Source organism: Trachypithecus francoisi, unplaced genomic scaffold, assembly GCF_009764315.1.
Source record: "Trachypithecus francoisi isolate TF-2019V2 unplaced genomic scaffold, Tfra_2.0 Lachesis_group20, whole genome shotgun sequence".
Taxonomy (NCBI): Eukaryota; Metazoa; Chordata; class Mammalia; order Primates; family Cercopithecidae; genus Trachypithecus; species Trachypithecus francoisi.
Window position 1 is genome coordinate 4,437,188 of NW_022681466.1, and position 27,012 is coordinate 4,464,199.

The 27,012-nt window shown below is 48.3% G+C and overlaps 1 protein-coding gene and 1 long non-coding RNA gene across 7 annotated transcripts in view; both read right to left on the reverse strand.

Annotated features, from left to right (window-relative positions):
* SLC39A11 (solute carrier family 39 member 11) overlaps window positions 1-10,200 on the reverse strand; it is a 453,549-nt gene extending 443,349 nt beyond the window's left edge. For 3 of the 6 annotated variants that reach the window (XM_033181993.1, XM_033181989.1, XM_033181995.1), the window contains exons 1-3: window positions 10,094-10,200; window positions 5,814-5,932; window positions 1,610-1,648 (exon numbers count right to left, since the gene is read on the reverse strand). In XM_033181993.1, the coding sequence (XP_033037884.1) occupies window positions 1,610-1,648; window positions 5,814-5,921 (147 nt within the window). In that variant the 5' untranslated portion in view covers window positions 5,922-5,932; window positions 10,094-10,200. Of the gene's footprint in view, window positions 1-1,609; window positions 1,649-5,813; window positions 5,933-6,870; window positions 7,060-9,131; window positions 9,278-9,385; window positions 9,600-10,093 lie in introns of those variants that run through there. The other 3 variants (XM_033181990.1, XM_033181992.1, XM_033181991.1) reach the window with 3 other exon arrangements.
* An 809-nt stretch (window positions 10,201-11,009) lies between these two features.
* The window catches only part of LOC117066620, a 100,206-nt gene continuing 84,203 nt past the window's right edge, over window positions 11,010-27,012 (reverse strand). The window contains exon 3 of the long non-coding RNA XR_004430412.1: window positions 11,010-11,065. This is a non-coding gene — a long non-coding RNA (uncharacterized LOC117066620). The remainder of the gene's footprint in view (window positions 11,066-27,012) is intronic.

The window sequence follows — 27,012 nt, forward strand, 5'->3', positions numbered from 1 at the left end:
CTGTGCCAAGGAAGGAAGGAAAGGAGGACTGGCTTCCCCGGCATTCTCAGGCACAGCAGTTACAGGGAAGAGAACACATGGAAGCTGAGGACCTAGAAACTAATTTTCTCAACACTCTCTGTGCATCTGTGTATGGCTCGGAAAGGACAGTGTTTTTGCCAGAACAGTGGCTCCAGTCTAACAGCTACTGACTCAGATGGCCTCTGGCAGCCTCCACCTCCAGGCTAGTTTTTCCAGATCGCAGGGCTATAAAAACTGAGGAAAGAAACCAAACCCTGATCAACTAAAAATGAAATCCACATATTACATGCCTTTTGATATGGGTGATACATCTGCAATACACAGCACCATGACATCTTCATGCCTGAAAAATGGAATCTGAACTAATCAAGACTCCAGGTCTAACTCCTAGCTTATAGGAAATACAGGGGACTGAGGAACAAGTTAGACAGCACCACAAGGAAGTAATCAGCCAACGTTCCAGAGACAAATGACCCAGTTTCTCCAACAAATTACTAGCATGAAAAAAAATGAACTGTTAAAAAATTAAAGAGACTTAAAAGATATAACAAACAAATGCAATGTAGAAACCTTGTTTGGACCCCAATTATAACAAAACAATGTTAGATGACACCTTTAGAAAGATGGAGAAAATCTGAATATGGACTGGATGTTAGATCATAAAAAGGAATTATTAATTTGGTAGGTATAACGGCCATGTGATTATGTTTATTTTTAAAAAGTCATTCAGTTAGACATGTGTGTTGAATTTACAGGTGGAATTACATGATGTCTGGGATTTGCTTTTACAAAATATTCTAACCTCCCAAGAAGGTTGGGGGAGGACAGGTGAATTGAGATTAGCAAAATGTCAATAATGATTGCAGTTGGGAGACAGGTATCAGGGATGCACCACAGGCTTCTATCCACAATTTTTACATATTTAACAATGTCTATAATATGCTGGGTCCCATAACTCAAACCTGTAATCCCAACACTTTTGGAGGCCTAGGCAGGTGGATCACTTGAGCCCAGGAGTTCAAGACCAGCCTGGGCAACATGGTGAAACCCTAGCTCTGCAAAAACTCAAAAAATCAGCCAAGTATGGTGGCACATGCCTGCAGTCCCAGCTACTTGGGAGGCTGAGTTGGCAGGATCACTTGAGCCCAGGGAGGTTGAAGCTGCAGTGAACCATGATTGTGCCACTGTACTATAACCTGGGTGACAGGGTAAAACTGTCTCAAAAAAAAAAAAAAAAAAAAAAAGCCTATAAAAAAGATCCTTTAAGGGAGAAGGGAAGGAAAAAAGTATATTTCATTAGAGCCAACTATGTATTAGGCTAGGCCTGTGCTAGGCCCTTACCAAATATGATCTTGTTTTCCTAGTCCTGAGGCAGCTGTCAAATAAACCTCATTTGCTGTCTAAAGAGAAACGGGCATTTGATAAGCTGGGAAATAAATATGGCAGGTGATTAGAGGGAGGTGTTAGTGCCTGAGGAACACAGAGATGCATCTAGGTCGCAAGGGGAGGGGCTGAAGACAACCCTTGGCAGACAAATGTCAGAATCAGTATGCCTCAATTTCCATTTCTCCTACTACATGCTACTTACCCCTGCAGCAAAGCCAAGACTTCCATCTAAGATCCGCCTCTGAAAATCAAAACAAGATGTTTCAGTTTCCAAGAGTCAATAAGATGATGTTTCCTGGGACAAGAAGAAACTACAAGGCCCAAAAGGGCCACACAAATAAAGACTGGCCCACTCCTGAGCTTGTGAGCTCCTGAGTTTATACAGTGGGCCAAGAACCAGGGGGAAAGCTTTTGGTTAACTTTCCATCCACCCCATAGCCAATCAGAAGTGTTCTTTCAAGTGGTGAGTGGCTTGCCTTGGCCCTTGTGTTGCCTCTTACTCAGTTTTCCCTGTGAATTACGTCTGTAAACCTTTAGTAAGCAGCCGGTCTACAAGACGGGAATGACCAAGGGTTAGTGACGAGCAGAGGAGCAGGTAGACCAATCAAAACCCTCACACAGGCCGGGCACAGTGTTCACGCCTGTAATCCCAGCACTTTGGGAGGCTGAGGCAGGGAGATCACCTGAGGTCAGGAGTTCAAGACCAGCCTGGCCAACATGATGAAACCCCGTCTCTACTAAAAATACAAAAACTTAGGCTGAGCGCAGGGGTTCACGCCTATAATCCCAGCACTTTGCAAGGCCGAGGCAGGCAGATCACCTGAGGTCAGGAGTTCAAGACCAGCCTGACCAACATGATGAAACCCTGTCTCTACTAAAACTACAAATATTAGGCTAGGCGCAAGGGTTCGTGCCTATAATCCCAGCACTTTGCGAGGCCAAGGCAGACAGATCACCTGAGGTCAGGAGTCTGAGACCAGCCTGGCCAACATGGTGAAACTCCATCTCTATTAAAAATACAACAGTTAGGCATGGTAACGCGTGCCCGTAATCCCAGCTACTTGGGAGGCTGAGGCAGGAGAATCGCTTGAACTCTGGAGGCAGATGTTTCAGTGAGCCAAGATCATACCACTGCACTCTAGCCTAGGCTATAAGAGCAAAACTCCATCTCAAAAAAAAAAAAAAAACTATCACACAATGGGGTACAAACGGGTACCACCATTTTGGCAAACTATTCGGCAGCAGGAATGAGAGGTGAATACTATGCATGCCACTCCTGAGTAATTCCGTAACAGGAATGCACTTGTATTCAACAAACCCATGAAGAAAAATGTTCGGCAGTGCTATTTGTAAGAGCCCCAAACTAGAAACTACCCAAATTTTCACCAACGGTAGGATGGATATGTTAATTAGGATATATTCATACAACAGGTACCATATGGCAATGGGAACGTACACACATACTACAGTTATATATATACACATATCTTACAAACAGACAGGGACATTAAAGAAACTGGAAAACAAGTAGGGTAAAATCAGCCAGATGCAGAACAGTACACACTATATGATTACTCCATCTAAATAAAGCACAGAAACAGGGAAAATATCCATGCTGCTAGACAGCAGAAGGGAGATGATCCTTGGAGTAGAGGTTGGGGATGGTAGGATTGGAAGGGAGACTGAAGGCTCCTGACTGGAAGGGGCTGTGAGGTGAGGAGCTGGTACTGTTTTGTTTCTTGATCTGGGCTCTAGTTTCACGAGCATTTGTGGAAAGTCATCAAACGGCACACTTATATTAGGTTGGTGCCAACCTAATAAAATGCACCAGCCTAATAAAATGTGCATTTTTCCAAATGCATCATATTTCAATAAAGAGGTTTTTTTTTTTGCTATCTAGCCATAGATGAAAGGATAAACAAAATATGGTATGTACATACAATGGAATAGTCTTCAGCCTTAAAAACGAAAGAAATTCTGGCACATGTGATAACATGGATGAGCTCTAAGGACATTCTTTGAAGTGAAAGAAGCCGTGTGGTCTACAGAACTTTTCACCTTACAAAACTGAAACCCCGTCTCTACTAAAAATACAAAAATTAGCTGGGCATGGTGCCACACACCTGTAGGCACAGCTACTTGGGAGGCTGAGGTGGGAGGCTCACTTGAACTCAGGAGGCAGAGGCTGCAGTGAGCTGAGATCATGCCACTGAACTCCAGCCAGGGCAACAGGGCAAGACTATGTCTCAAAAAAAAAAAAAAAAAAAAACAGCCTGGACAGATAGGGTTACCAGTGAAACCCCGTCTCTACTAAAACTACAAAAAAAATTAGCTGGGCATGGTGGTACACGCCTTGTAATCCCAGCTACTCAGGAGGCTAAGGCAGGAGAATCACTTGAACCTGGGAGGCAGAGACCAAGTGAACCAAAATCACGCCACTGCACTCCAGCCTGGGAGACAGAGCAAGACTCTGTCAAAAAATAAAATAGGCTGGGCACGGTGGCTCACGCCTGTAATCCCAGCACTTTGGGAGGCCGAGGTAGGCAGATCACCAGGTCAGGAGATCGAGACCATCCTGGCTAACACGGTGAAACCCTGTCTCTACTAAAAAATACAAAAAATTAGCCGGGCGCGGTGGCGGGCGCCTGTAGTCCCAGCTACACAGGAGGCTGAGGCAGGAGAACGGCGTGAACCCAGGAGGCGGAGCTTGCAGTGAGCTGAGATTGCACCACTGCACTCCAGCCTGGGCAACAGAGCGAGACTCCGTCTCAAAAAAATAAAAATTAAAATAAAATAAAATAAAATAACCCTGAAACTCTGTACTCATTCAATAATAACTTATTTCTGCCCTCCCCTGTATCCCCTGGCAATCACCATTCTACAATGTGTCTCTATGCATTTGACTTATCTTGGCATCTTATATACCTAGGTTCTAGATAACCTGTGTTTTTGGATTGTGTGTTTTCTGATTTCCAATCTCCAACCCATCAGCTCCCGGGGGCAATGCGGTGCAGCAAGGGAGATGGGGATTTTATTGTCGAAATCAAGGCCTGCTGTACTGGTCTCTAACACAAGAGCACCTGACTTGCCAACTTCCTGAAGGTGTTTTCATTTCCAAATCTCCCTCACAGCATGTTGAACTAGATCTTAAGTCACTTATTCATTTGCCATTCCTACAATGTTTCAGGCTACCCAGGTGAACGATGCAAGCATTGTGCATTCATCAAGATACCCATGGATGGCTCCAGGGCTACTGGACTGAGGGTGATCTGGGTTGGGGAAAAGAATGCAATTTCAGGCATATGAGGTGAGTGTGGGTTGTGCAGAGGTGTGGGGAGGGTATATGGGTATGTGTGCAAGTATGGGTGTGTGGGACTATAGGTAGAGTGTGTAGAAGGGGTGTAAGCATGGGGTTGTGTGAGGAGGGAGAGACGTGGGGGATATAGGCATGCATAGGTTGTGGGGGCATGACAGTGAGTGAGGGCACTGGGGCTTGTGAGTGGGATACAGGGAAGATGTAGGGGAGAGGAACAAGGGTCTGCAGGGGGCCTGGGCGGTGAAGCGGGGGCAGCTATATTCATCCCAAGAGGAAATGAAACAACCTGGAGATGGGTTAAAAGAGAAAGAGAACAGATGCCCCTTCTTCTCCCAAGGTCTTTCCAACCATCCCACCCAACTCAAGGTCACAGGGGACGACAGTCACACCTGAAATCTAATGTTCTTCTTCGGTCATGCATAGTACTACTTGCTCCAGGCCTGCAAGAAATTACATGGCAGGCCAGGCGCTGTGGCTCACACCTGTAATCCCAGCACTTTGGGAGGCCAAGGTGGGCGGATCATCTGAGGTCAGGAGTTTGAGACCAGTGGTGAAATCCCACCTCTACTAAAACTACAAAAATTAGCCGGGTGTGGTGGCGCATGCCTGTAATCCCAGCTACTCGGGAGGCTGAGGCAGGAGAATCACTTGAACCCGGGAGGCGGAGGTTGCAGAGAGCTGAGATCCTGCCACTGCACTCCCGGCTGGGCAACACAGCAAGATTCTGTCTCAAAACAAAAAAAAAAGAAAGAAAAAGAAAAAAGAAATTACATAGCAGGTAGAAATGAGGCAGCAGGCTAACGAAGCCTCAGTAACTGGGCTTTTCTCACTTCCCATTCCCTTCAACTCAGGCTGTCAAGGGTCAGGAGGGGAGATGATGGTGCATGAAGGTGTCTACAGCAAGCAGCCATCTGTTCTCCCAGCCTGGCAGGGAGAAGGCGAGAAAATAAGAAGACAGCGAACAAACCCCAGCACACAATGCCTGGGGGTGTGGCCAGGGGCATTGAAAAAGTCTACAAGCATGCTGGGATGGTGCCCCTTTACCAAGGGGCTCCCCACCAACATTCAGAACCCAAGCAAGGCAACTCACCTGTCCACTAGAGAATACAAACACGAGAGCTGCCCCAGCTGCCGTCATCCCCCAGGTGAAGAAGGTCCCCAGCAAGGCCTGGAACACAGAGCTGTGGCCTTGGAGCATGCTGGATACAGCTGTGCAAGAGGAGCAAGAGTGTCAGCCGCCGGTGGTCCCTTTCAGTGACAGGCGCACATTCTAACATGTCCTAACACCCTGTGCGAGAGCTGGCCTCCCTCCCGCTTGACGGTATGCACCCTTCCACCACGCCATCCCAGTGTCCCTCAGCCACCCAGCACATAGGTCAGGCTTCTCTATCCAGGTCCCTCAGGAATTGGAAATCGTCTTAATCTGAAAGAAGGTATGGGGAGATGCCAGGGGAACCCACAAAAAGGCTGCAACATTGAGAGGTAGTTTCAAAGAGAAGCACAAAGAATGTGGTTTGTTCCAGAGGAAGGGGGCATAGGAGGGTCTGATGCAGCCTCCCCCACACAATCTGCCTCTTCTACCATCTTTTGCCCACCATCTGCGCTCAGCCTCCTCCAAATACAGGTGACTAGTGCAGGTGATGTCAACACGCTTCCAATCTAAATCCCCTCCACACCTGCAATGGTGCACCTGCCCAGCCAAAGGGTAAACTCCACCAACCAACCTTTGATTCTCCCCACCCCCAACTCTCCAATCCCATTCTCCATCATGCCTGCATGAGCACCAAACGCCAGCTCAACTGAATCATTTATGGCACCTTCCATAAGCCCCAGACAATCCTGCCTCCGAGTGCCTGTTCATACCATTCCCTCCTGGAATACCTTCCTTGCACATTTCCAGCCATCAGAACCCAAAGCATCCTCTGCAGCCCACCTAATGCCAACTTCACAATGAAGGCTTTTCTGGCCTTCCCCGGCCCTGTCCCAGCATGCAGCTTTGGTCCTTTCTCAGCGTGGCTTTGCCTTCATCTTTTACAGCCTTAGTTGCTTGAGGACGGGGATGGTGCTTTTACACATTTGGCCACCCTGCAAAATAGGGCTTTGTAACCCCTGAAAAATATGTGCCGGATGGAAAAGGGCTAGCTTACCTGCACAAGACCGTCAGCAAGGACAAGCAAACGGACCCAGGAATGGAATGTCCCCTGGTCAACTCAGCACCCTGCTGCTAAAGCTGGTTACACCACCGCCCACCAAGGAAGGAAGGGAAGTACCATTGCCTCTCATTTCAGTCCAGAGAACCTCCTCCAGACTTCCACATACTTAAAATTCTGGATCTGAGACGACAATCAGATCTCTCCCTGTGGAAAGTTACAAGGCAGAGAAACCCATTTGTTGAAAAGCCCTGTGTTCTGGTACACAAACGCTGGGCTCAGGGCCTCATCTCAAAGCCTCATTCATCTCCCTGATGGTCTGCCAGCACCCAGAGGGCTGGCTGGACACGACCACAGTGGGCTCAGCCCTGCCAGTTCCCAGTGCTCTGTGAGGAGCCAGCAGCCCTGAACCTGCAGATCAAGAGCGGAAGACGCTGCCTCGACTGACCCTGGAAGGAAACCATGGCAGAGTGTGGATGGAGCCCTTGTGCCAAGTGGCTCAGCAACACACCCAGGCTCAAACCTAGGAAGGGCTATGGGTCCAGGTGAGCCCAGGTGAGCCCTGGCTCAGCCCCTGTGCCAGAAACCCTGAGATAAATAGCAGACATGGAATCAGACTCTAATTCCCATACTCTAAACGAACTGCACCAATTGTGAAAACTGTGAGCACGCTAATTAAAGAAAAAAAAAATCCTTTTCAAAAAACTACCCTTTACATCCGTCATCGTGCTCAGCCACCCTAAAAAGAGGGGTTAGTCTTTGTTTTTAAACCAAGCCATCTGGACCATTACACCAATCATCTATTCTGAGTTGCTGTGGATAAAATTTCAAACAGCATTTACAAAGAACAGCACAAAGTGATCATCCTCTCAGTACTTATCCAAGACAGGACATAACAAAAACACCTTTCTTTCCTGTATTTTTTTTTTTTTTTTTTTTTTTTTTTTCTTTCCTGTATTTTAATGTGCCTCTTGACAGCTACAGAAGAGAGCAAACAATTGACATTTGCCAACAGGCCAAAGTCAACGTGGATCTTGCAGGCTGGTGAACAGAACAGAGGGAGCTCATGGGTGTTCCTGGCGGTTACTGGGATAGGGAAACACTCGTCTAAGCCTGTCCCCATGTACACCTGAGCACCCTGCTGAGTAAGAAAAAGGGACACAGAGGGAAGACCAAGGCCACCATGCTTTCCATCCCAATAGGAGCAGCACTGATCATGAGCAATACAAGCCCAGTGCCCCTCGGAGAAGTGTCTTCTCTATTAGCTGTTTTAAATCCTTGCTACTCCAAAGGTGGTCAGAGAACCAGCAGCACTGGTCTGGGCTGGGAGCTAGTTAGGAACGCAGAAACTCAGGTCCCACCCCAGAGTTTCTGAATCAGGGTCTGCATTTTGTGGAATTCCATGGGGGATTCTTATGCACATTAAACTGTGGAAATCAAAAGATTAAAACTGGTAAAACTTGGCCAGGCGCAGTGGCTCACGCCTGTAATCCCAGCACCTTGGTAGGCCAAGGCAGGCAGATCACCTGAGGTCAGGAGTTTGAGACCAGCCTGGCCAACATGGGGAAACCCCGTCTCTACTAAAAATACAAAGATTAGTTGGGTATGGTAGCAGGTGCCTGTAGTCCCAGCTACTCAGGAGGCTAAGGCAGGAGAATCGCTTCAACCCGGGAGGCAGAGGTTGCGGTGAGCCGAGATGGCGCCACTGCACTACAGCCCGGGTGACAGAGCAAGGCTCTGTCTCAAAAAAATAAAAAATAAATGAATAAATAAATCTGGTAAAACTTCTACAATACCAAGAGCTTAGACAATGAGTTCTTGCCGGGCGAGGTGGCTCACGCCTGTAATCCCAGCACTTTGGGAGGCCGAGATGGGCGGATCACGAGGTCAGGAGATCGAGACCATCCTGGCTAACACGGTGAAACCCTGTCTCTACTAAAAATACAAAAAATTAGCCAGGCGTGGTGGCAGGCGCCTGTAGTCCCAGCTACTTGGGAGGCTGAGGCAGGAGAATGGCGTGAACCTGGGAGGCAGAGCTTGCAGTGAGCTGAGATCTGGCCACTGCACTCCAGCCTGGGCGACAGAGCCAGACTCCGTCTAAAAAAAAAAAAAGAAAGAAAGAAAATGAGTTCTCCTGCCCCGTGTGGGATTGGCAAGACCAAAGCAAGTCTCAAAAGAACAGAAAAGTTTCCTGCAGTGTCTCAAGAGAAGAAAAAGTTTCTGGCAGAGTCCCAAGAGAACAAAACGTCTTCTCTAACCGTCAGACCAGTAACGACTTTAGGGCACAGCATCTCCAGCACAGCTTACACAACAGGGCTCAGACTTCCTCACGATGGGGATATTAATTTCATCAACCCTGATTCGTTAGCGGCAGGGAGAATCATTCTCTGCCCGTTCCAACTTTTAAAATGCCAACAGCCTGTACACTTGTACACATCGGCCACAGCAGCACATGGGCATTTCCGGTTGATTGATACAGGTTTGTTTTATTTCCTTTCTCCCCCTTTTAAACCTGTTGTTCCGCTTCCAAGAGTCAGTTCAAGAGGCTGGTGAAGTTGCAGAAGTGGAAACAGCACTAGGGCTGCTGGGCCTCAGTGGAGCTGCACACACATGTCCTAACTCCACGAGGGGGAATCCAGCATTAGGATTCAGATCTGGGCGGAGAGGACTGTGGAAAAGTTCTCTAATGCCTCGCTACTCAAAGCGTGGTCCGCGGAACACCCAATCTGGGAATAGGTTAGAAATGCACACAGTCACGCCCCACCCAGACCTGCTGCATGTTAACTAGATTCCCAGTCAAGTTCCAGAGGTCCAGCTAACAAGCCAGAGCAAGTGGGAGGGGCCTGGGAGAAGCTGGAATTGTAGCTGTCTCTGCTCCCAGGAATCCCGGGTACCCCCACACACCCCTAGGAAGCGATGAACGAAGAGGATCTTGGGTGAGGGCTGTAAAAGGAAGGCATGTCATTGCCTTCCAGATCACCCTGGAGACGGACATAGCGGGGGTCCGGGGACTTCCTTCCCCCCCCCCTCACCCTCCCACCCCGCCCAGCCACCTGCCAAAGCCTCCAATTTCTCCTGCAAACCCCTCCTCTCTCCAGACGCACCCCCTTCCAAGCTCCAGGTGGCTGCCCTTCCAAGTCCCACACACTTGTCCTAATGGCACCCGACCCCGGGCCTCAAGCCCAACCAAAGGCACCGAAGGAGAGAAAAGCCAACTCACTAGGGTGCCCTCTCCAGCCCCCACTGCACTTCCATCAGCCCTCGCTGCCGCTCGCTCGCCGGCTCCACTCCCGCAGTCACTTCCTGCTTCCCTCCCGCACACGTGGCCCTCCCGCCTCCCGGCCCCGCCCCCTCGGCCGCAACTGGCCACTGCCGCCTGAAGAATAGATTCTCTGGTTCACAGCCGTCTGCGGGCTCAGGAACAGATCTGGGCGGGCAAAACAGAGTCCTGAGGCCAAGCGCCCAGCAGTCTGCGAGTGACTGCAGCCCTAGGGGAAGCTACAAACACCCAAGGAAAGAGCCCTTTGTAACACCCCTAATGTTACTTACGCTTTTACACCTTTGGCAGCCAGGTCCATGCCACTGGGTGTGCAGCAGAGCAGGATGTGCTGTGTGTGTGTTGCCGGGGGGAGGCTGGGGGCAGGTAATGTGATGGCATCGGCATCATTCTCCTGTCAATGAGCCTCAAAAGAATCGCTGGAGGGAGCAAATACAGAATGCCAGCACTCCCAGAGGCTCTGGTTCCGTCATTCTGGGTGGGACTGGCATTTTAGGATGTTTTTGTTTTTGCTTTTGTTTTTTTGAGATGGAGTCTTGCTCTTTTGCCCAGGCTGGAGTGCAGTGGTCCAATCTCGGGTCACTGCAGCCTCTGCCTCCTATGTTCAAGCGATTCTCCTGCTTCAGCCTCCCGAATAGCTGGGACCACAGGTGCATGCTGCCAAGCCCCACTAATTTTTTTTTTTTTTTTTTTTTTTAGTAGAGACGGAGTTTCACCACGTTGCCCAGGCTGGTCTCGAACTCCTGACCTCAAGTGATCCACTCGCCTGGGCCTCCCAAAGTGCTGGGTTATAGGCATGAGCTACCGTGCCTGGCCTGAGATTTTGTTTTGAGCTAGGAGTTGCTGATGCTGCTGTCGTGGGACCACCCTTTGAAAAGCACTGCCCTAGGTCAAAGGCTTTGATCCGCAGGACTTCTGTGAAAAGATCAGAGGATAGGATAGGCTAGATTTAGCCAAAAACAAAACAAAACAAAATAAATAAATACATACATACATGGATACATACAAGATGCCTGGGCCGGGCGCAGTGGCTCACGCCTGTAATCCCAGCACTTTGGGAGGACGAGGGGAGTGGATCACGAGGTCAGGAGATCGAGAACATCCTGGTTAACAGGTGAAAGCCCGTCTCTACTAAAAATACAAAAAATTAGCCAGGTGTGGTGGGGGGAACCTGTAGTCCCAGCTACTTGGGAAGCTGAGGCAGGAGAATGGCATGAACCCAAGAGGCCAAGCTTGCAGTGAGCTGAGATCACGCCACTGCACTCCAGCCTGGGTGACAGAGCGAGACCCCGTCTCAAAAAAAAGAAAAAAAAGATGCCCGATTAAATTTGAATTTCAGATAAATAACAAGTCATTTATTACTATAAGTATGCCCTGGGCAATGTTTGGGACATACTTATGCTACAGGCATATTTGTTGTTGATCTGAAATTCAAACCCAGCTGAGTGTCCTGTGTTTTATTTGACCACACATCAGAGCATGACCTGAGCAGAAAAACTACCTGCAGTATCAATGGCGATAGCCCAAAGGGTCCAATAACAGGCCTCTTTTTTCCAGCAGAACTAGGTTGTTCACACTAATGGTCGCACCATATACCCTGCACTCTGTGGGGAAGAGAAGACAGCCTGGCCACTGAAGGGTGGTCTTTGCCCTTAAAAGACCCCCAACTCGTAGGAGTCCAATCAGCCATTGGAATTCCACATAACAGAGTATGACAGGCACACAGAGATGCAACACCCACATGGCATGGCCCCTCAACTCATCTTCCAAAATGTCATAGCTCTTCCTGCATGCTGCAATAGCTATAAAGTGATATGATATCTTAGATTCACTTCAAAATATGATGGAAGAGAGAAGTGGATGGAGTAGAGATTAAACAAAATTGGCCATGAATTAACCATTCTTAGGCTGGACGCAGTGGCTCACACCTGTAATCCCAGCACTTTGGGAGGACAAGGTGGGCAGATTGTTTGAGCCCAAGAGTTTGAGACCGGCCTGGGCAACAAAGCAAGACCTCATCGCTATAAAAAGTTACAAAAAAAAAAGTAGCTGGGCACCGTGGCAGGTGGTAGCTGGGCCTGTAGTCCCAACTATTAGGGAGGCTGAGTGGGGAGGATCTCTTGAGCCCAGGAGTTTGAGGCTGCAGTGAGCTGTAATGGTGCTACTGCACTCCAGTGAAAGACCCTGTCTCTTAAAAATAAAAAAGTAACCATTGTTGAACTCGGGGAACAGGCACATAAAGGTTCATTAAATGTTTCTGTTTCTACTTTTGTGCACGCTTAAATTCTTTTTTGTTGTTGTTTTTGTTTTTGTTTTTTTAAGACGGAGTCTCGCTCTATCACCCAGCCTGGAGTGCAGTAGTGCAATCTCGGCTCACTGCACCCCCACCTCCCAGGTTCAAGTGATTTTCCTGCCTCAGCCGGCCTCCCAAGTTCTCAAGTAGCTGGGACTACAGGTGCATGCCACCACGTCCAGCTAATTTTTTGTATTTTTAGTAGAGACGGGGTTTTGCCACATTGGCCAGGCTGGTCTCGAACTCCTGAGCTCAAGCAATCCCCCACCTCAGCCTCCCCAAATGCTAGGATTACAGGAGTGAGATGCTGCGCCAGGCCGCTTAAATTCTTTACACTGAAAAATAAACAGAAATGTTTACAACGATCCACAAAGTGCCTCTCCTGCCCAATCCTTTCTCTCCTTTCTCACTACTGCTGTGAGGATTCAGCCTCCCCATCCCTCATCTAGGTCATGGGAGTCACCTCCTTCCACTCCACCCTGTCTAGTCTGTTCCATGTACCACTGCCGAGATCAACCTGCCTAAAGCACAGCACGTCACTCTCCTACTCAAAAAGCTTCAGGAGCTCCCCAAAAGGCATAAAGTTCAAATGCTTCAGCCTGGAATTCGAGGTTTCCCGTGGTATGATTCCAACTAAACGTTCTCAATTCTGTCTCCCAGGGTTCTCCTCCCTGTGCCCTCTGGCTAAGCCAGGCTGGACAGCTAGCTGTCCTCCACACAGCCTTCCCTCCCTACCACTCATATCTCCCCTATACCATTTCTACTGAACTGCCCTTCGCCTCCCGAATCTAAGCCCCACCGTCCTGCAAGACCCAGGTTTAATGCATTCTCCTCCGGCACCCCATCTGACCTCATCTCCCACCTGTCCCAGCCCTGGTTACAAATCGAGTCTCTATCCTCTAAGGTCCCACAGAACTCCATCTGAATTCTAAGGCACTTGTCTTCTTCTATCTTATACTGTAGGATCTAACTTCACTGCTATATTCGGCACACAAACCCAGGATTGGAATCAAGCTCCTTACTGAGCTCCTTCCCCTCATCCTAGCCAGCCTAGCACCTCATATTATAACATGTCCTCAAACGATGTTTGCATGCAAAGCATAGGTAAACTTGATGTGGAGAAGGAAAAGTGGGGAACCTACTAACAGTTGTTGAATGCCTGACCTGGGCCACTTGATCTTTACATCCTCCTCTTATGTAAAACTCACAATTCTGAGGGAAAGGTATTACTGTCCCCATTCTACAGATAAGGAAATTGAGGCTCAGGAAAGCTCTGGAGTAACGCAAGGTCCATGGGGCAGTGTGGGACACCAAGCCCAGCTGACTCCTGAGAAGGTGCCCTTCCTGCATGGGGCATTCGGGGCGCACAGGATAAGACCCAGAGCCACCTTGATCAGCATTTCTGCATCTCACTTTCTTTAAATCACACCAAGCCCATAAGCAGGAGGGGTGATAACCCCCATGAGACAAATCTTACCATTTCCCCATCTTTCTCGATAAACCCCCACACACATGCCCACTCCGCAAACATGCAAACTGCCCCTTGCACACACTCCCTTACAGTCAAAAGTGCCAGAGTGCTGGCCAGAAGAAAATGTTTCCTGGGCCAGGTGCTGTGGCTCATGTCCGTAATCCCAAAACTTTGAGAGGCCGAGGCGGGCAGATCACCTGAGGTCAGGAGTTGGAGATCAGCCTGCCCAATCTGGTGAAACACCATCTCTACTCAAAATACAAAAACTAGCTGGCCGTGGTGGTGGGCGCCTGTAAGCCCAGCTACTCGGGATGCTGAGGCAGGAGAACCGCTTGAACCCGGGAGGCGGAGGTTGCAGTGAGCCAAAATCACGCCACTGCATTCCAGCCTGGGTGACAAGAGCAAAACTCCATCTCAAAAAAAGAAAAAAAAGAAGATGTTTCCTGAAAGCTAAATACACTGACTCTGACCTCCACCCCACCCATAGTCCATTCCTATGTCTCTCCCATGGGACCTAAGGTGGCCTGACGCCCCCAGGACAAAGGGATGGGCTATGCAAGAACAGACCAGAATAGCGACTCCAGAAGCAGTGGTAGGGGGATTTGCAGGCAGTGAAGGCTGCTTCCCACGTGTCAAAGGGCCCTAAGACTGATGCCAATCATCAACAAAGGAACCGCAAGGAAACAAAATGGTGGACGGCCCTTTCCAGAGGAATCGCTGTGGTTTGATCTGGCTAAATGCCCTCCTGGCATCTCCTCCTGAAAGACTGTCGGGGGCAAGCAGGGGGACCATAGACTGCAGCTTTGCAGAAAGAATGGAGATAGGCATAAAGTTATCCAGCCCAATGAGTCCTGGATCTCATCCTCTCTCATTCTCTCTCTCTCTCTTTCTCTCTCTCTCTCTCTCTCTTTCTCTCTCTGAGTTGATTGCTAGCTTCACAATCTGACCACACAGGAGAAAGCCCAGCTTGGCATGTGGGTTTTCATGGACACATTTCCCAACCCCTCTTGAAACCACCATTGCACAACTGTAACAGAGGCCGGGGGTGGTGGCTTACACGTGTAATCCCAGTACTTTGGGAGGCCAAGGCAGGCAGATCATTTGAGGTCAGGAGTTTGAGACCAGCCTGGCCAACATGGTGAAACCCGTCTCTACTAAAAATACAAAATTTAGCCAGGCATGGTGGAAGATGCCTGTAGTCCCAACTACTGGGGAGGCTGAGGCAGGAGAATCATGTGAACCTCAGAGCCAAGATTGCGCCACTGCAATCCAGCCTGGGGAACAGAGCTAGACTCTGTCTCAAAAAAAAAAAAAAAAGAAAAAGAAAAAATATAACTGTAATGGCAACAGTGAAAGAGATTTAACCTAACCAGCTCTATCTTGCTTCTAACCTCCAAGCTGTCCTTGTTCATTCCTAGACATAGTTTGAACTACCTTTAGGAGGAATTTATAGTTTATAGTTTAAAACAAAGATGCTAACAATCCTTTCCCAAAACAAACCTCCTTCTTGCCTGGGGATTAGACTGCCTTCGTAGGACTAACAAATTAGTCACAAGATTAGAAATTACGACTAGGCAGAGTGGCTCACACCTGTAATCCCAGCACTTTGGGAAGCCAAGGTGGGCAGATAACCTGAGGTCAGGAGTTCAAGACCAACCTCACCAACACGGTGAAACCCTGTTTCTAATAAAAATACAAAAATTAGCCAGATGTGATGGCTCACACCTGTAATCCCAGCTACTCAGGAGGCTGAGACACGAGAATCACTTGAACCCAGGAAGTGGACACTGCAGTGAGCCGAGATCATACCACTGCACTCCAACCTAAGCAACAGAGTAAGACTCCACCTCAAAAAAAAAAGAGAAAAAAGAAATTATGGTTTAGGAGTCATGCAGCTGGAGGCTACAAGATTCTGACCCTCCCTAAACTGCTTCTGAGATCAGTGCTTGAGATATTTTGCAGACCCTGCACCCGATGGATCAGCTGGCACCACCCGGATCAATAAACTGGCTTCTCTGATCTTGTAGCCCCTGCCTAGGAACTGACTCCACACAAGAGGATAGCTTCAAATCCCTATGATTTCATCTCCAAACCAACAAATCAGTACTCTCAACTCAATAGCCTTCCCCATTCACCAAATTAGCCTTAAAAACTCTGATCGTGGCCGGGCACGGTGGCTGGCACCTAATCCCAGCACTTTGGGAGGCTGAGGTGGGCAGATCACCTGAGGTCAGGAGTTAGAGACCAGCCTGGCCAACATGGCAAAAACCCATCTCTACTAAAAATACAAAAATTAGCCAGGGGTGGTGGCGTGTGCCTGCAGGAGAATCGCTTGAACCCAGGAGGCAGAGGTTACAGTGAACCAAGAGTGCACCACTACACTCCAGACTTCATCTCAAAAAACAAACAAACAAAAAACCTCTGATCCCCAAATGCTCTGGGAGACTGACTTGAGTAACAATAAAACTGCAGTGGCAGGGTGCTTTGCAGGCAACGAGGACTGCTTCCCACGCATCAGGGGATCCTGACTGATGCTGATTATCAGCAAAGGAACTGCAGGACAAAGAGATGGTGGATGGTCCAGAGCAATCGCTGTAGTTTGATCTGGCTAACTGCCATGCTGGCACCTCCTCCTGGAAGACGGCAGTGGGACAGAGCAGGACACAGCCTGCTCTGCATGAATTACGCTTTCTCTATTGCGATTCCCCTGTCTTCATAAATCGGCTCTGTCTAGGCAGTGGGCAAGGTGAACTCATTGGGCAGTTATACTCTCAGCTTCATTCTCCTCATCCTGAGTCTGAGAATAAATAACATAGTGCTCTCTCCAGGTTACTGTGACCTGGAGTGACGCCTCCAACACCCTGCCTAGCACATGTCCAGGCTCCCTTGAATGGTTATTACCCATCAGCCCTCTTCCTCCTTCACTTATTCATTCTTCGTGGACTCAGCAGACCTTTTTTCAGCGCCTATCCTGTGTCGTGCACTTTGCCAGAGCCGGGTACAGGGCAGCCAGCTCAACAGATGCAGCTCTGCTTTGTCCGCCCTCGCTTGCCTGCCATTTCTTCCCCTGTGCTGGAGGCCCACCACGGACACAGCGTGAGGACTGAGCCTCTGAGCCTGGGGCAGCCTGTTCCTTCCTTCCGCAGAGTGTAGATAATAAACCCAGCGGGAACTGGCTCTCAGATCTGCAGATGGGATCCTAACAGTGACAATAATAGGCAGTTTATAGACGTGCTATAGAAATGTAAGGGGTTTCCTATTGTTGTTTGTTCAGGGGATTTTTTAAATTACCTTCCACCCATCTATCCAGAATTCATCCCCTTCCCTCCACCTCCACCACTGCCACCTGTGCTCAAACAACTCTGCTTCATTATCCTGCCCTGACCACCTGATAGATGTTCCTGATTCCACCCCCCCAACCCCCCACTCTGCCCCGTACCCTCCAAACAGTCCCCACTTTTCACAGCAGCCAAAGTGATGTTTTAAAGACGAAAAATACAGACTGGGCACGGTGGCTCACACCTGTAATCCCAGCACTTTGGGAGGCCAAGGTGGGCGGATCCCTTGAGATCAGGAGTTCGAGACCAGCCTCGCCAACATGGTGAAACCCCATCTCTACTAAAATACAAAAATTAGCGGGGTGTGGTGGTACATGCCTGTAGTTTCAGCTACTCAGGAGGCTGAGGCAGGAGAATTGCTTCAACCTGGGAGGCAGAGGTTGCAGTGAGTCAAGATTGTGCCACTGCACTCTAGCCCGGGCAACAGAAGGTGACTCTGTCTCAAACAAACAAACAAAAAGACAAAAACATATTCGTGCCAGTCTACTATGGCAAACCCTCTGAGAGCTCCACACTGCCCTTGATATAAACGCTGGTGGCACTGGGAACACACAGAATCACTCCAAACCCCTTCCTCACCCTGCTTCATCCTGGCTGATCTGCCTTCTCCTGGAACACCAAGCACACTCCTACCTCAGGGCCTTTGCACTTGCTGCACCCTTTGCCTGTCTCCCAAATTTTCATCTGTCTGGGTCCTCTGTTATTTGGATCTCAGCTTCCATGTCACCCTTTCCAAGAGGCCTTCCTGGAATATCCAATCTAATGTAGATCATCCAAGCCATTCTTTATTTTCTTCCTGGCATATCTTGATGTCTGGCAATCCTGTTGGTTTGCTTGTTTGTTTGTATGTTTGTTTGGTCCCCCCAAATGCAAGTTCCATGAGAGCACTACCATGTCTGCCTTTTGCATTACTGTATCCCCAGTGCATGGTACACAGTAGCCGTTCAAGATTTATTTAAAGAGTAAGTCGATCTGACACATAAGTCTTATCTTTTTTTTCTTTTTAGACAGAGGCTCAATCTGTCACCCAGGCTGGGGTGCAGTGGCACAATCTTGGCTCACTGCAGCCTCCATCTCCCAGGTTCAAGTGATTCTCCTGCCTCAGCCTCCTGAGGAGCTGGGATTACAGGCGCCCACCAGCATACCAGGCTAAGTTTTGTATTTTTAGTAGAGATGGGGTTTCACCATGTTGACCAGGCTGGTCTTGAACTCCTGGCCTCAAGCGATCTGCCCACCTTGGCCTCCCAAAGTGCTGGAATTACAGGCGTAAGCCACTGTGCCCGGCCTCTGAACAGGAAGTTCTAACCAGCCTCTTACGTAAGCACCATCCAGGGCAGCCAACAGCCACTTGGCACCACTTTTCTGAGCCTAGTACAAGGAAATGCTGCCTACAGGCTTGAAGGAGAAACCAAGTCGCCAATCCAGTCCCTCCTTACCTTTGTCTAATGTTTGAATCCAAACCTGCACCACACATGCTCAAGGGAGGCACAACAGTAAAGATTTCACTGACTTTATGCACATCTATTGTTGGGAGCAACGTTTCTGGTTTTGTGATAGGTTTTTTCCGTTTTGTTTCTTGTTTTTTTGTTTGTGTGTGTGTGTGTGTGTGTATGTGTGTTTTGAGGTAGAGTCTCACTCTGTCACCCAGGCTGGAGGGCAGTGGCGCAATCTCCGCTCACTGCAATCTCCACCTCCTGAGTTCAAGCAATTCTCCCTGCCTCAGCCTACCAAGTAGCTGGGATTACAGATGCACACCACCACGCCCGGCTAATGTTTGTATTTTTAGTAGAGACAGGGTTTCGCCATGTTGGCCAGATTGGTCTTGAACTCCTGACCTCAGGTGACCCACCCACCTTGGCCTCCCAAAGGGTGGGATTACAGGCGTGAGCCACCACACCTGGGCTTGTGACAGGTATTCAAAATGCAAAACCAAGCTTTCTTGACTGCCAGCTTAATAAGATATCCAATTATTAGACAAAAAAAAAACCCACCACTGACAGAATATGAAATCATCTCTGTCTCTGAGATGATAATCGGCATAAATGAGTTTTTCTCATTTTTCTACATTTGATGCTTCTAACAACTCTTCTGGCATCTCATATTAAGCAATTCTGTGGAGGCCATTTTGATAGGCTTACGAAGGGAAATTGCTGAAGAATTAAGTTCTATTTTGAGCCTATTCTTTCACAATTGCATGGATCATGTAAATGACCTGTTTATTCATTCAGTCACTCAGCAAATGTTCACCCCACACTCACTGTGCCAGAGGCACGTCTGGGTCACTGGGTACACACCAGGAGACGAGGCAGACGCAACCGTGGCCTCATAATGCTTCCAGTCTAGAAGCTTCGGGCATTGGATCAATTCTGCATTATAAACTAAGGCTTATTATCAAAGCTATTGTATTGTTAAACTGCCTCTTTCCTTTTCTTATTCCTCATAATACAGCCATGCCTTCCACTGCTGGAAGCCAGTGAGTCACTCTAGCTAGTCAGGACAAATCAACAGGAGAGAAGAATTGGTCACGCGTTTCAGCACAGCCAGGCCCAGGGCCTTCACGTGCAAGTGGGTTGCTGGGAGCGGCCAGTGTTCCCGATGGGGAGGAGACCAGTTACATATCAATGTAAACTCTGCTGATAAATTGTCAAAAGAGATCTCAGAAGAAAAGGACCCAAATCTAAAGTCTGGGTGTTTGTGATTTCTTTCTCATTCTAAAGTAATACTCATTTTCCTACCTAAATTTCTTATTTTTTCTTAAAGAAGACCTTCAAAATTGTATAAGTTTCAGAATCCACAAAACCTGGATGTGTCCTGGGTGAATGTTTAGAGATTTAAGCAGGAAAACAACTTCCTCTGCTGGGCAGAACTATACTCCCTCCCTTCCCCTAAAGACGTCCACGTCCTAATCCCTGAAACCTGTGAAAATGTCACCTTACAGGGCAAAAGGGTCTTTGCTGATGTGACTCAGCATCTTGAGATAGGAGATCATCCTGGATTATCTGTGCGTGCCCACATAATCAGTCACAAGGGTCCTTATAAGGAGAAAGAGGGCCGGGCGAGGTGGCTTAAGTGCTGTAATCCCAGCACTTTGGGAGGCTAAGACCAGTGGATCACTTGAGGCCAGGAGTTTGGGACCAGCCTGGACAACATGGTGAACGCTGCCTCCACTAAAAATACAAAAAATTAGCCGGGCATGGTAGCATGCACCTGTAGTCCTAGCTGCTTGGAAGGCTGAGGCATGAGAATCGCTTGAACCTGGGAGGCAGAGATTGCAGTAAGCCAAGATCGCACCACTGCACTCCAGCCTGGGCAACACAGTGAGACTCTATCTCAAAAAAAAAAAAAAAAAAAAAAAAGAAAAAAAAAAAAGAGGGAGGCAGCAGAGTCAGACTAAGAGGAGGTGATTCAATGACAAGGGAAAGAGAGGTAGGAGAGATGCAGTCAAGAGCCAAGGAATGTGGGCTGGACAAGACAAAGAAGTGGGCTCTGTCCTAAGGCCTCCAGAAGGAGTACAGCCTTGGGACATCTCGATGTGTAGGACTTCTGACCTCCAGAACTATATAAGATAATAAATTTGTATTGTTTCAAGCTACCACGTTTGGGATCAGTTGTTCCAGCCGCCATGAAAAACGCGCTTCCTTTTGGCTGGAAGCATCTCATTTCACAGACACCCTTCTCCGGTGAAGCTGTGAACCACCAGGGTCCATACTGGGTCCTCGTTCACTGTCGTGACTAGGTAGGACCAGCTATACAATTTGCAGGACCTGGTGCAAAAGGAAAATGGGAAGCCCTGGTTCAAAAAGCAGGGAAAATGCCATTCAAGGATCTAGAATATAATGGCTTTTCCTTTCTTCCATATCCCTCCCCTGGCAATGTGGAGACTCTGCTGTTTCGTTGAACTTTGCTTACAAAACACAAGTTCAAAGATAAAATGATTAGCAATCTCAAGACATGACAGCAGAGCATTCAACAAGCCCAGTTCCTTCTGCACATGAGGCCCCATGTGACTGCACAAGCCACAGCCTCATGAAGTGTGTCACATCCCTGGGCTGATGTGGCAGGCCCAGAATGAAGGTCACAATGTCAAAATGGGAAAATCAGCCAGGGTTGATTATTCAGGAGAAAAACAAACAAACAAACAAAACCAAAAACAAACAAACAAACAAAAACACCACAGAGAGGTTCAGAAGTAGAAGTTTCTGTATGGAGGGAAAGCAAAATGCAAAACATACAATACCCACAGCCAGAGTGGGAAGCTCTCATTTAAGCCAGTCCAGGAAGGGAAGCAGCAGAAACCCCAGGTGTCTGGGAATGGGGGTTGGACATCCTGTGGGGGAAGCCTGGGATTTGGGAAGGAGAAATTTCAGTTCCCAGTGGGAATGAGAAGCTAGGTGAGAAAGAAGGCAAGACCATCTTCTCAGCAATCAGAAACAAGTGGACAAGTATCTGAAGTCTCTAAGCTCTCGGGTGTGAGGAATGGTTAAAATGTTTTTCAAATGGGATGGATATGGTGGCTCACGCCTGTATTCCCAGAGCTCTGAGAGGCCAAGATGGGAGGATTGCTTGAGGCCAGGAGCTCAAGATCAGCCTGGGCAAAATAGTGAGGCCGAGATGGGAGGATTGCTTGAGGCCAGGAGCTCAAGATCAGCCTGGGCAAAATAGTGAGGCCGAGATGGGAGGATTGCTTGAGGCCAGGAGATCAAGATCAGCCTGGGCAAAATAGTGAGGCCGAGATGGGAGGACTGCTTGAGGCCAGGAGCTCAAGATCAGCCTGGGCAAAATAGTGAGATCCTATATCTACCAAAATTTTAAAAATTAGCCTAGTATGATGGTGCACACCTGCAGTCCAAGCTACTTGAGAGGCTGAGGTGGAAGGATCACTTGAGCCCAAACAATAGAGGCTGGGAGTTTGAGACCAGGCTGACCAACATGAAGAAAACCCATCTCTACTAGAAATACAAAATTAGCCAGGCGTGGTGGTGCATGCCTGTAATCCCAGCTACTCTGGAGGCTGAGGCAGGAGAATCACTTGAACCCAGGAGGCAGAGGTTGCCGTGAGCCAAGTTTGTGCATTGCACTCCAGCTTGGGCAACAAGAACAAAACTCAAAAAAAAAAAAAAAAAAATAGAGGCTGCAGTGAGCTATGATCACATCTCTGCACTCCAGCCCAGGCAATAGAGTGAAACCTTGTCTTAAAAAAAAATTAATTAAATAATTTTTTTTTTTTTTTTTTGAGATAGAGTCTCACTCCATCGCCCGGGCTGTTAGTGCAGTGGCACAATCTTGGCTCACTGCAACCCCCACCTCCCAGGTTCAAGAGATTCTCCTGCCTCAGCCTCCCAAGTAGCTGGGACTATAGGTGCCCACCACCACGCCCAGCTAATTTTTGTATTTTTGGTAGAGACGAGGTTTCATCATGTTGCCCAGGCTGGTCTCAAACTCCTGACCTCAAGTGATCTGCCCGCTTCAGCCTCCCAAAGTGCTGGGATTACAGGCGTGAGCCACCGCACCCAGCCAAATAAATTTAATTTTTTAAAAAAAATTTAAAATAATAGATATTGGCTCAAAAGGAAAAAAAACACTGTAGAAATCTAAACATATATAGACATTGGCTCAAAAGGAAAAAAACTGTAGAAATCTAAATGTAATATTTAACTAAATGTCTATAAAACCTTTTAAGTGTTGACTTTGGTATTCATAAAAAATTTAATTACATTCTCATCGTTGGTTGCTGGGTCATTAAAAAGAGAAAGAAAAAATTTAATTACATTCAAAAAGCAATCTAAGGCTTAGCTTTTCTGACTTCAAGAGAATTCCTAAGTATACACAATGATGGCCAAGAAATCGCAGTCAATCGTAAATCAAACATGCTTGGGGCCAAATACTTTCAAAAGCAAAATTATAAAAATCTTTCTGATTCTTTTATAAGGAATAAAAGCACTTAATGTGTGATGTGGGAGCATTTTAACATGATTGTTGCAATATAGGATGAGTCCTCAAAAAGTGAGAGTTCTAGGCCAGGCGCGGTGGCTCAAGCCTGTAATCCCAGCACTTTGGGAGGCCGAGACGGGCGGATCACGAGGTCAGGAGATCGAGACCATCCTGGCAGACAAGGTGAAACCCCGTCTCTACTGAAAAATACAAAGAAACTAGCCGGGCGAGGTGGCGGGCGCCTGTAGTCCCAGCTACTCTGGAGGCTGAGGCAGGAGAATGGCGTGAACCCTGGAGGCGGAGCTTGCAGTGAGCTGAGATCGCGCCACTGCACTCCAGCCTGGGCGACAGAGGGAGACTCTGTCTCAAAAAAAAAAAAAAAAAAAAATGTGAGAGTTCTACACAGATCCCAAAAGGCCCCAGGGAATGGGGAGGAACCGGATTCCAAGAAACTTAATTCCTCTCTCAGAGTGAGAGCAGAAACAAATCTCATCCCATGTGAATTCGCTGAGGCTCACGGAGGGCTGATGATAGGGTCAGGGAAAGACAGGGGTGAGCCTTCCCAGCGAGGAGGGTGGTCTCTTGCTGCTACCATCACCCCAGGGGATGAGACCAGCAAGCCAGGAGCCTTCAGAGGTGGGATGATGGGAAGGAGAACTCCTGGAAAAGAGTGAAGGGCACCTCCCATAGATGCAGAGAACAAGGTGCGAGCTGGTCCCTCAACTGCCCACAGTCAAGAGAGGCCCCAGGGTTCTCCAGACCCCATCAGACAGCTCTGGATGGGAACAAGGCTGGTGCTGGAAATGTATGGCCGCTGTGCCAGGTCACTTTAGAAGTCCTGCATAGGGGTTGAATAGTGGCCCCAAAAAGAGACATTCAAATCCCAGTCCCTGTCTGTGAATGTAACGTTGTATTCATTAAAAGTCTTTGCAGATGTAATTAAAAATCTTGAGATGGGGCCCGGTGTGATGGCTCATGCCTGTAATCCAGCACTTTGGGAGGCCGAAGGGGGCGGATCACTTAAGGCCAGGAGTTCAAGACCAGCCCGGCCAACATGGTGAAACCCCATCTCTACCAAAAATACAAAAATCTGCCGGGCATGATGGCTGGTGCCTATAGTCCCAGGTACTCAGGACACTGAGGCAGAAGAATCGCTTGAATCCGGGAGGCGGAGATTGCAGTGAGTCAAGATTGCGCCACTGCACTCCAGCCTGGGTGACAGATCGAGACTCAGTCTCAGAAAAATAAAAAATAATTTAAAAAATAAAAAATAAAAAAATCTCAATATGGGATTATCCTGGATTAACCAGGTAAATTGTAAATTCAATGACATATGTGCTTGTAAGAGACCAAAGGAGAGAAATCAGGGACACAGAGAAGAAGAGAAGGCCATGGGAACACAGAAATAGAGATTGGAGGCCGGGCACGGTGGCTCACGCCTGTAATCCCAGCACTTTGGGAGGCCGAGGCGGGTGGATCATGAGGTCAGGAGATCGAGACCATCCTAGCTAACACGGTAAAACCTCGTCTCTACTAAAAATACAAAAAATTAGCCGGGTGTGGCGGTAGGCACCTGTAGTCCCAGCTACTTGGGAGGCTGAGGCAGGAGAATGGCATGAACCCGGGAGGCAGAGCTTGCAGTGAGCTGAGATCAAGCACTCCAACCTGGGTGACAGAGCGAGACACTGTCTCAGGAAAAAAAAAAAAAAAAGAAAGAAATAGGATTGGAGTGAAGCAGCCACAAGCAAAGGAAAGCTGGGAGCCACCAGAAGACAGAAGAGGCAAGGAAGTATCCTCCCCTGGAGCCTTCAGAGAGACCGTGACCCTGACAATACCTTGATTTTAGACTTCTGGACTCTAGAGCTGTAAGAGAATAAATTTCTGTAGCTTTGAGCAGCCCAGTTTGTGTTGTTTTGTAGTATTGTGCATGTGTGTGTGTGTGTGTGTTGTTTTTGTTGTTCTTGTTTTTTAAGACCAAGTCTCTCTCTGTTACCCAGCCTGGAGTGTAGTGGTGCAATCTTGGCTCACTGCAACCTCCACCTCCTGGGTTCAAGTGATCCTATAATACCAGCACTTTGGGAGGCCAAGGCGGGCGAATCACTTGAGGTCAGGAGTTCCAGGCCATCTTACCCCAACACGGTGGTCTCTACTAAAAACACAAAAATTAACTGGGCGTGGTGGCGGGTGCCTGTAATCCCAGTTACTCTGGAGACTGAGGCAGGAAGATTGCTGGAACCCAGGAGGCAGAGTGAGCAAACATCTCGCCACTCCACTCCAGCCTGGGTGACAGAGAGAGACCCTGTCTCAAAAGAAGCAAACAAACAAACAAAAATAGTAAAATATCTCTTAGCTGAAAAGCCTCCTCAGAAGCCTGAGTTCTTGCTCAGCAAAACCTTCGTTTGGGTCTGTGAGTTTGTCAACAACAGCACTCGTGTGGGCATTCAGGGGGGTATTCGTCACTTAAGCCGTGGATGCCCTCAGACTCTAGGACCTACCGGCTTCTTCCCTAGGGCAGCAGCAGCAGCAGCAGTGACAGAAAGCCACAAAGGCAGAAGCACACAGGTATGTGACAAGAAACCAGGGCATGGCAGTTTAAGCCCAGATTTTGACAGTAACTCGCTGGGCAACCTTCTCCTCTCTGGTTCTGAAAAATAGAAGAGTTGGACCAGCGAAGCTCCAAGGTCCCTTTCTCAGGTAAAGGCTCTGAAGTTTCTGATTTACTGCCTCAGTAAAACAGTGCCAGATCCCAGACTGGAAGAGTACCGCTGTGAATCTAGAACCAAGCCGTCATCCAATTTAAGGTATTCTGTCGTATACTTAATTTTAAATATAGGGCAGGCACGATGGCTCACGCCCCTAATCCCAGCACTTTGGGAGGCCGAGGAGGGCAGATCACTGGAGGTCAGGAGTTCGAGACCAGCCTGGCCAACATGGTGAAAGCCTGTCTCTACCAAAAATACAAAACTTAGCCCGGTGTGGTGGCAGGCACCTGCGGTCCCAGCTACTAGGGAGGCTGAGGAAGGAGAATTGTTTGAACCTGGGAGGCAGAGGTTGCTGGGAGGCAGAGGTTGCAGTGAGCCGAGATCGCATCACTGCACTCCAGCCAGGGTGACAGAGTGAGACTCTGTTCCAAAATAAATAAATAAAAATTTAAATACAAACAAACAAAAACCACCTCCCTGTGCTAATGGGGACTATCTCAACCTCACAGACAAACAGCCAGAGCTCCTAATTCAGCTTCCAGTCTTGTGATTGTGCACCAGTTTGCAGTGGGCTTGTTATGGGTTTGGTTGTGCACCCCCAACCCAAACTTTGTATGATGAAGTCCTAACCTCTAGTCCCTCTGACTGTGACTAGCTGGAGAGAGGATCTTTACAGAGGTAATCCAATTAAGGTGAGGTCGTTAGGGTGGGCCCTAATCCAGTATGACTGGTTTCCTTTAAAAAAGATGAAATTTGGGGCCTGGCACAGTGGCTCACGCCTGTAATCCCAGCACTTTGGGAGACTGAGGCGGGCGGATCTTAAGGTCAGGAGATCGAGACCATCCTGGCTAACGGAGTGAAACCACATCTCTACTAGAAATACAAAAAATTAGCCAGGCGTGGTGGCGGGTGCCTGAAGTCCCAGCTACCTGGGAGGCTGAGGCAGGAGAATGGCATGAACCTGGGAGGCGGAGCTTGCAGTGAGCCGAGATCATGCCACTGCACTCCAACCTGGGCGACAGAGCAAGATTCTGTCTCGGAAAAAAAAAAAAAGATGAAATTTGGACACAGATATGCATTAAGAGAAGACAATATGAAGAGACAGATAAAGAAAATGGCCATCTACT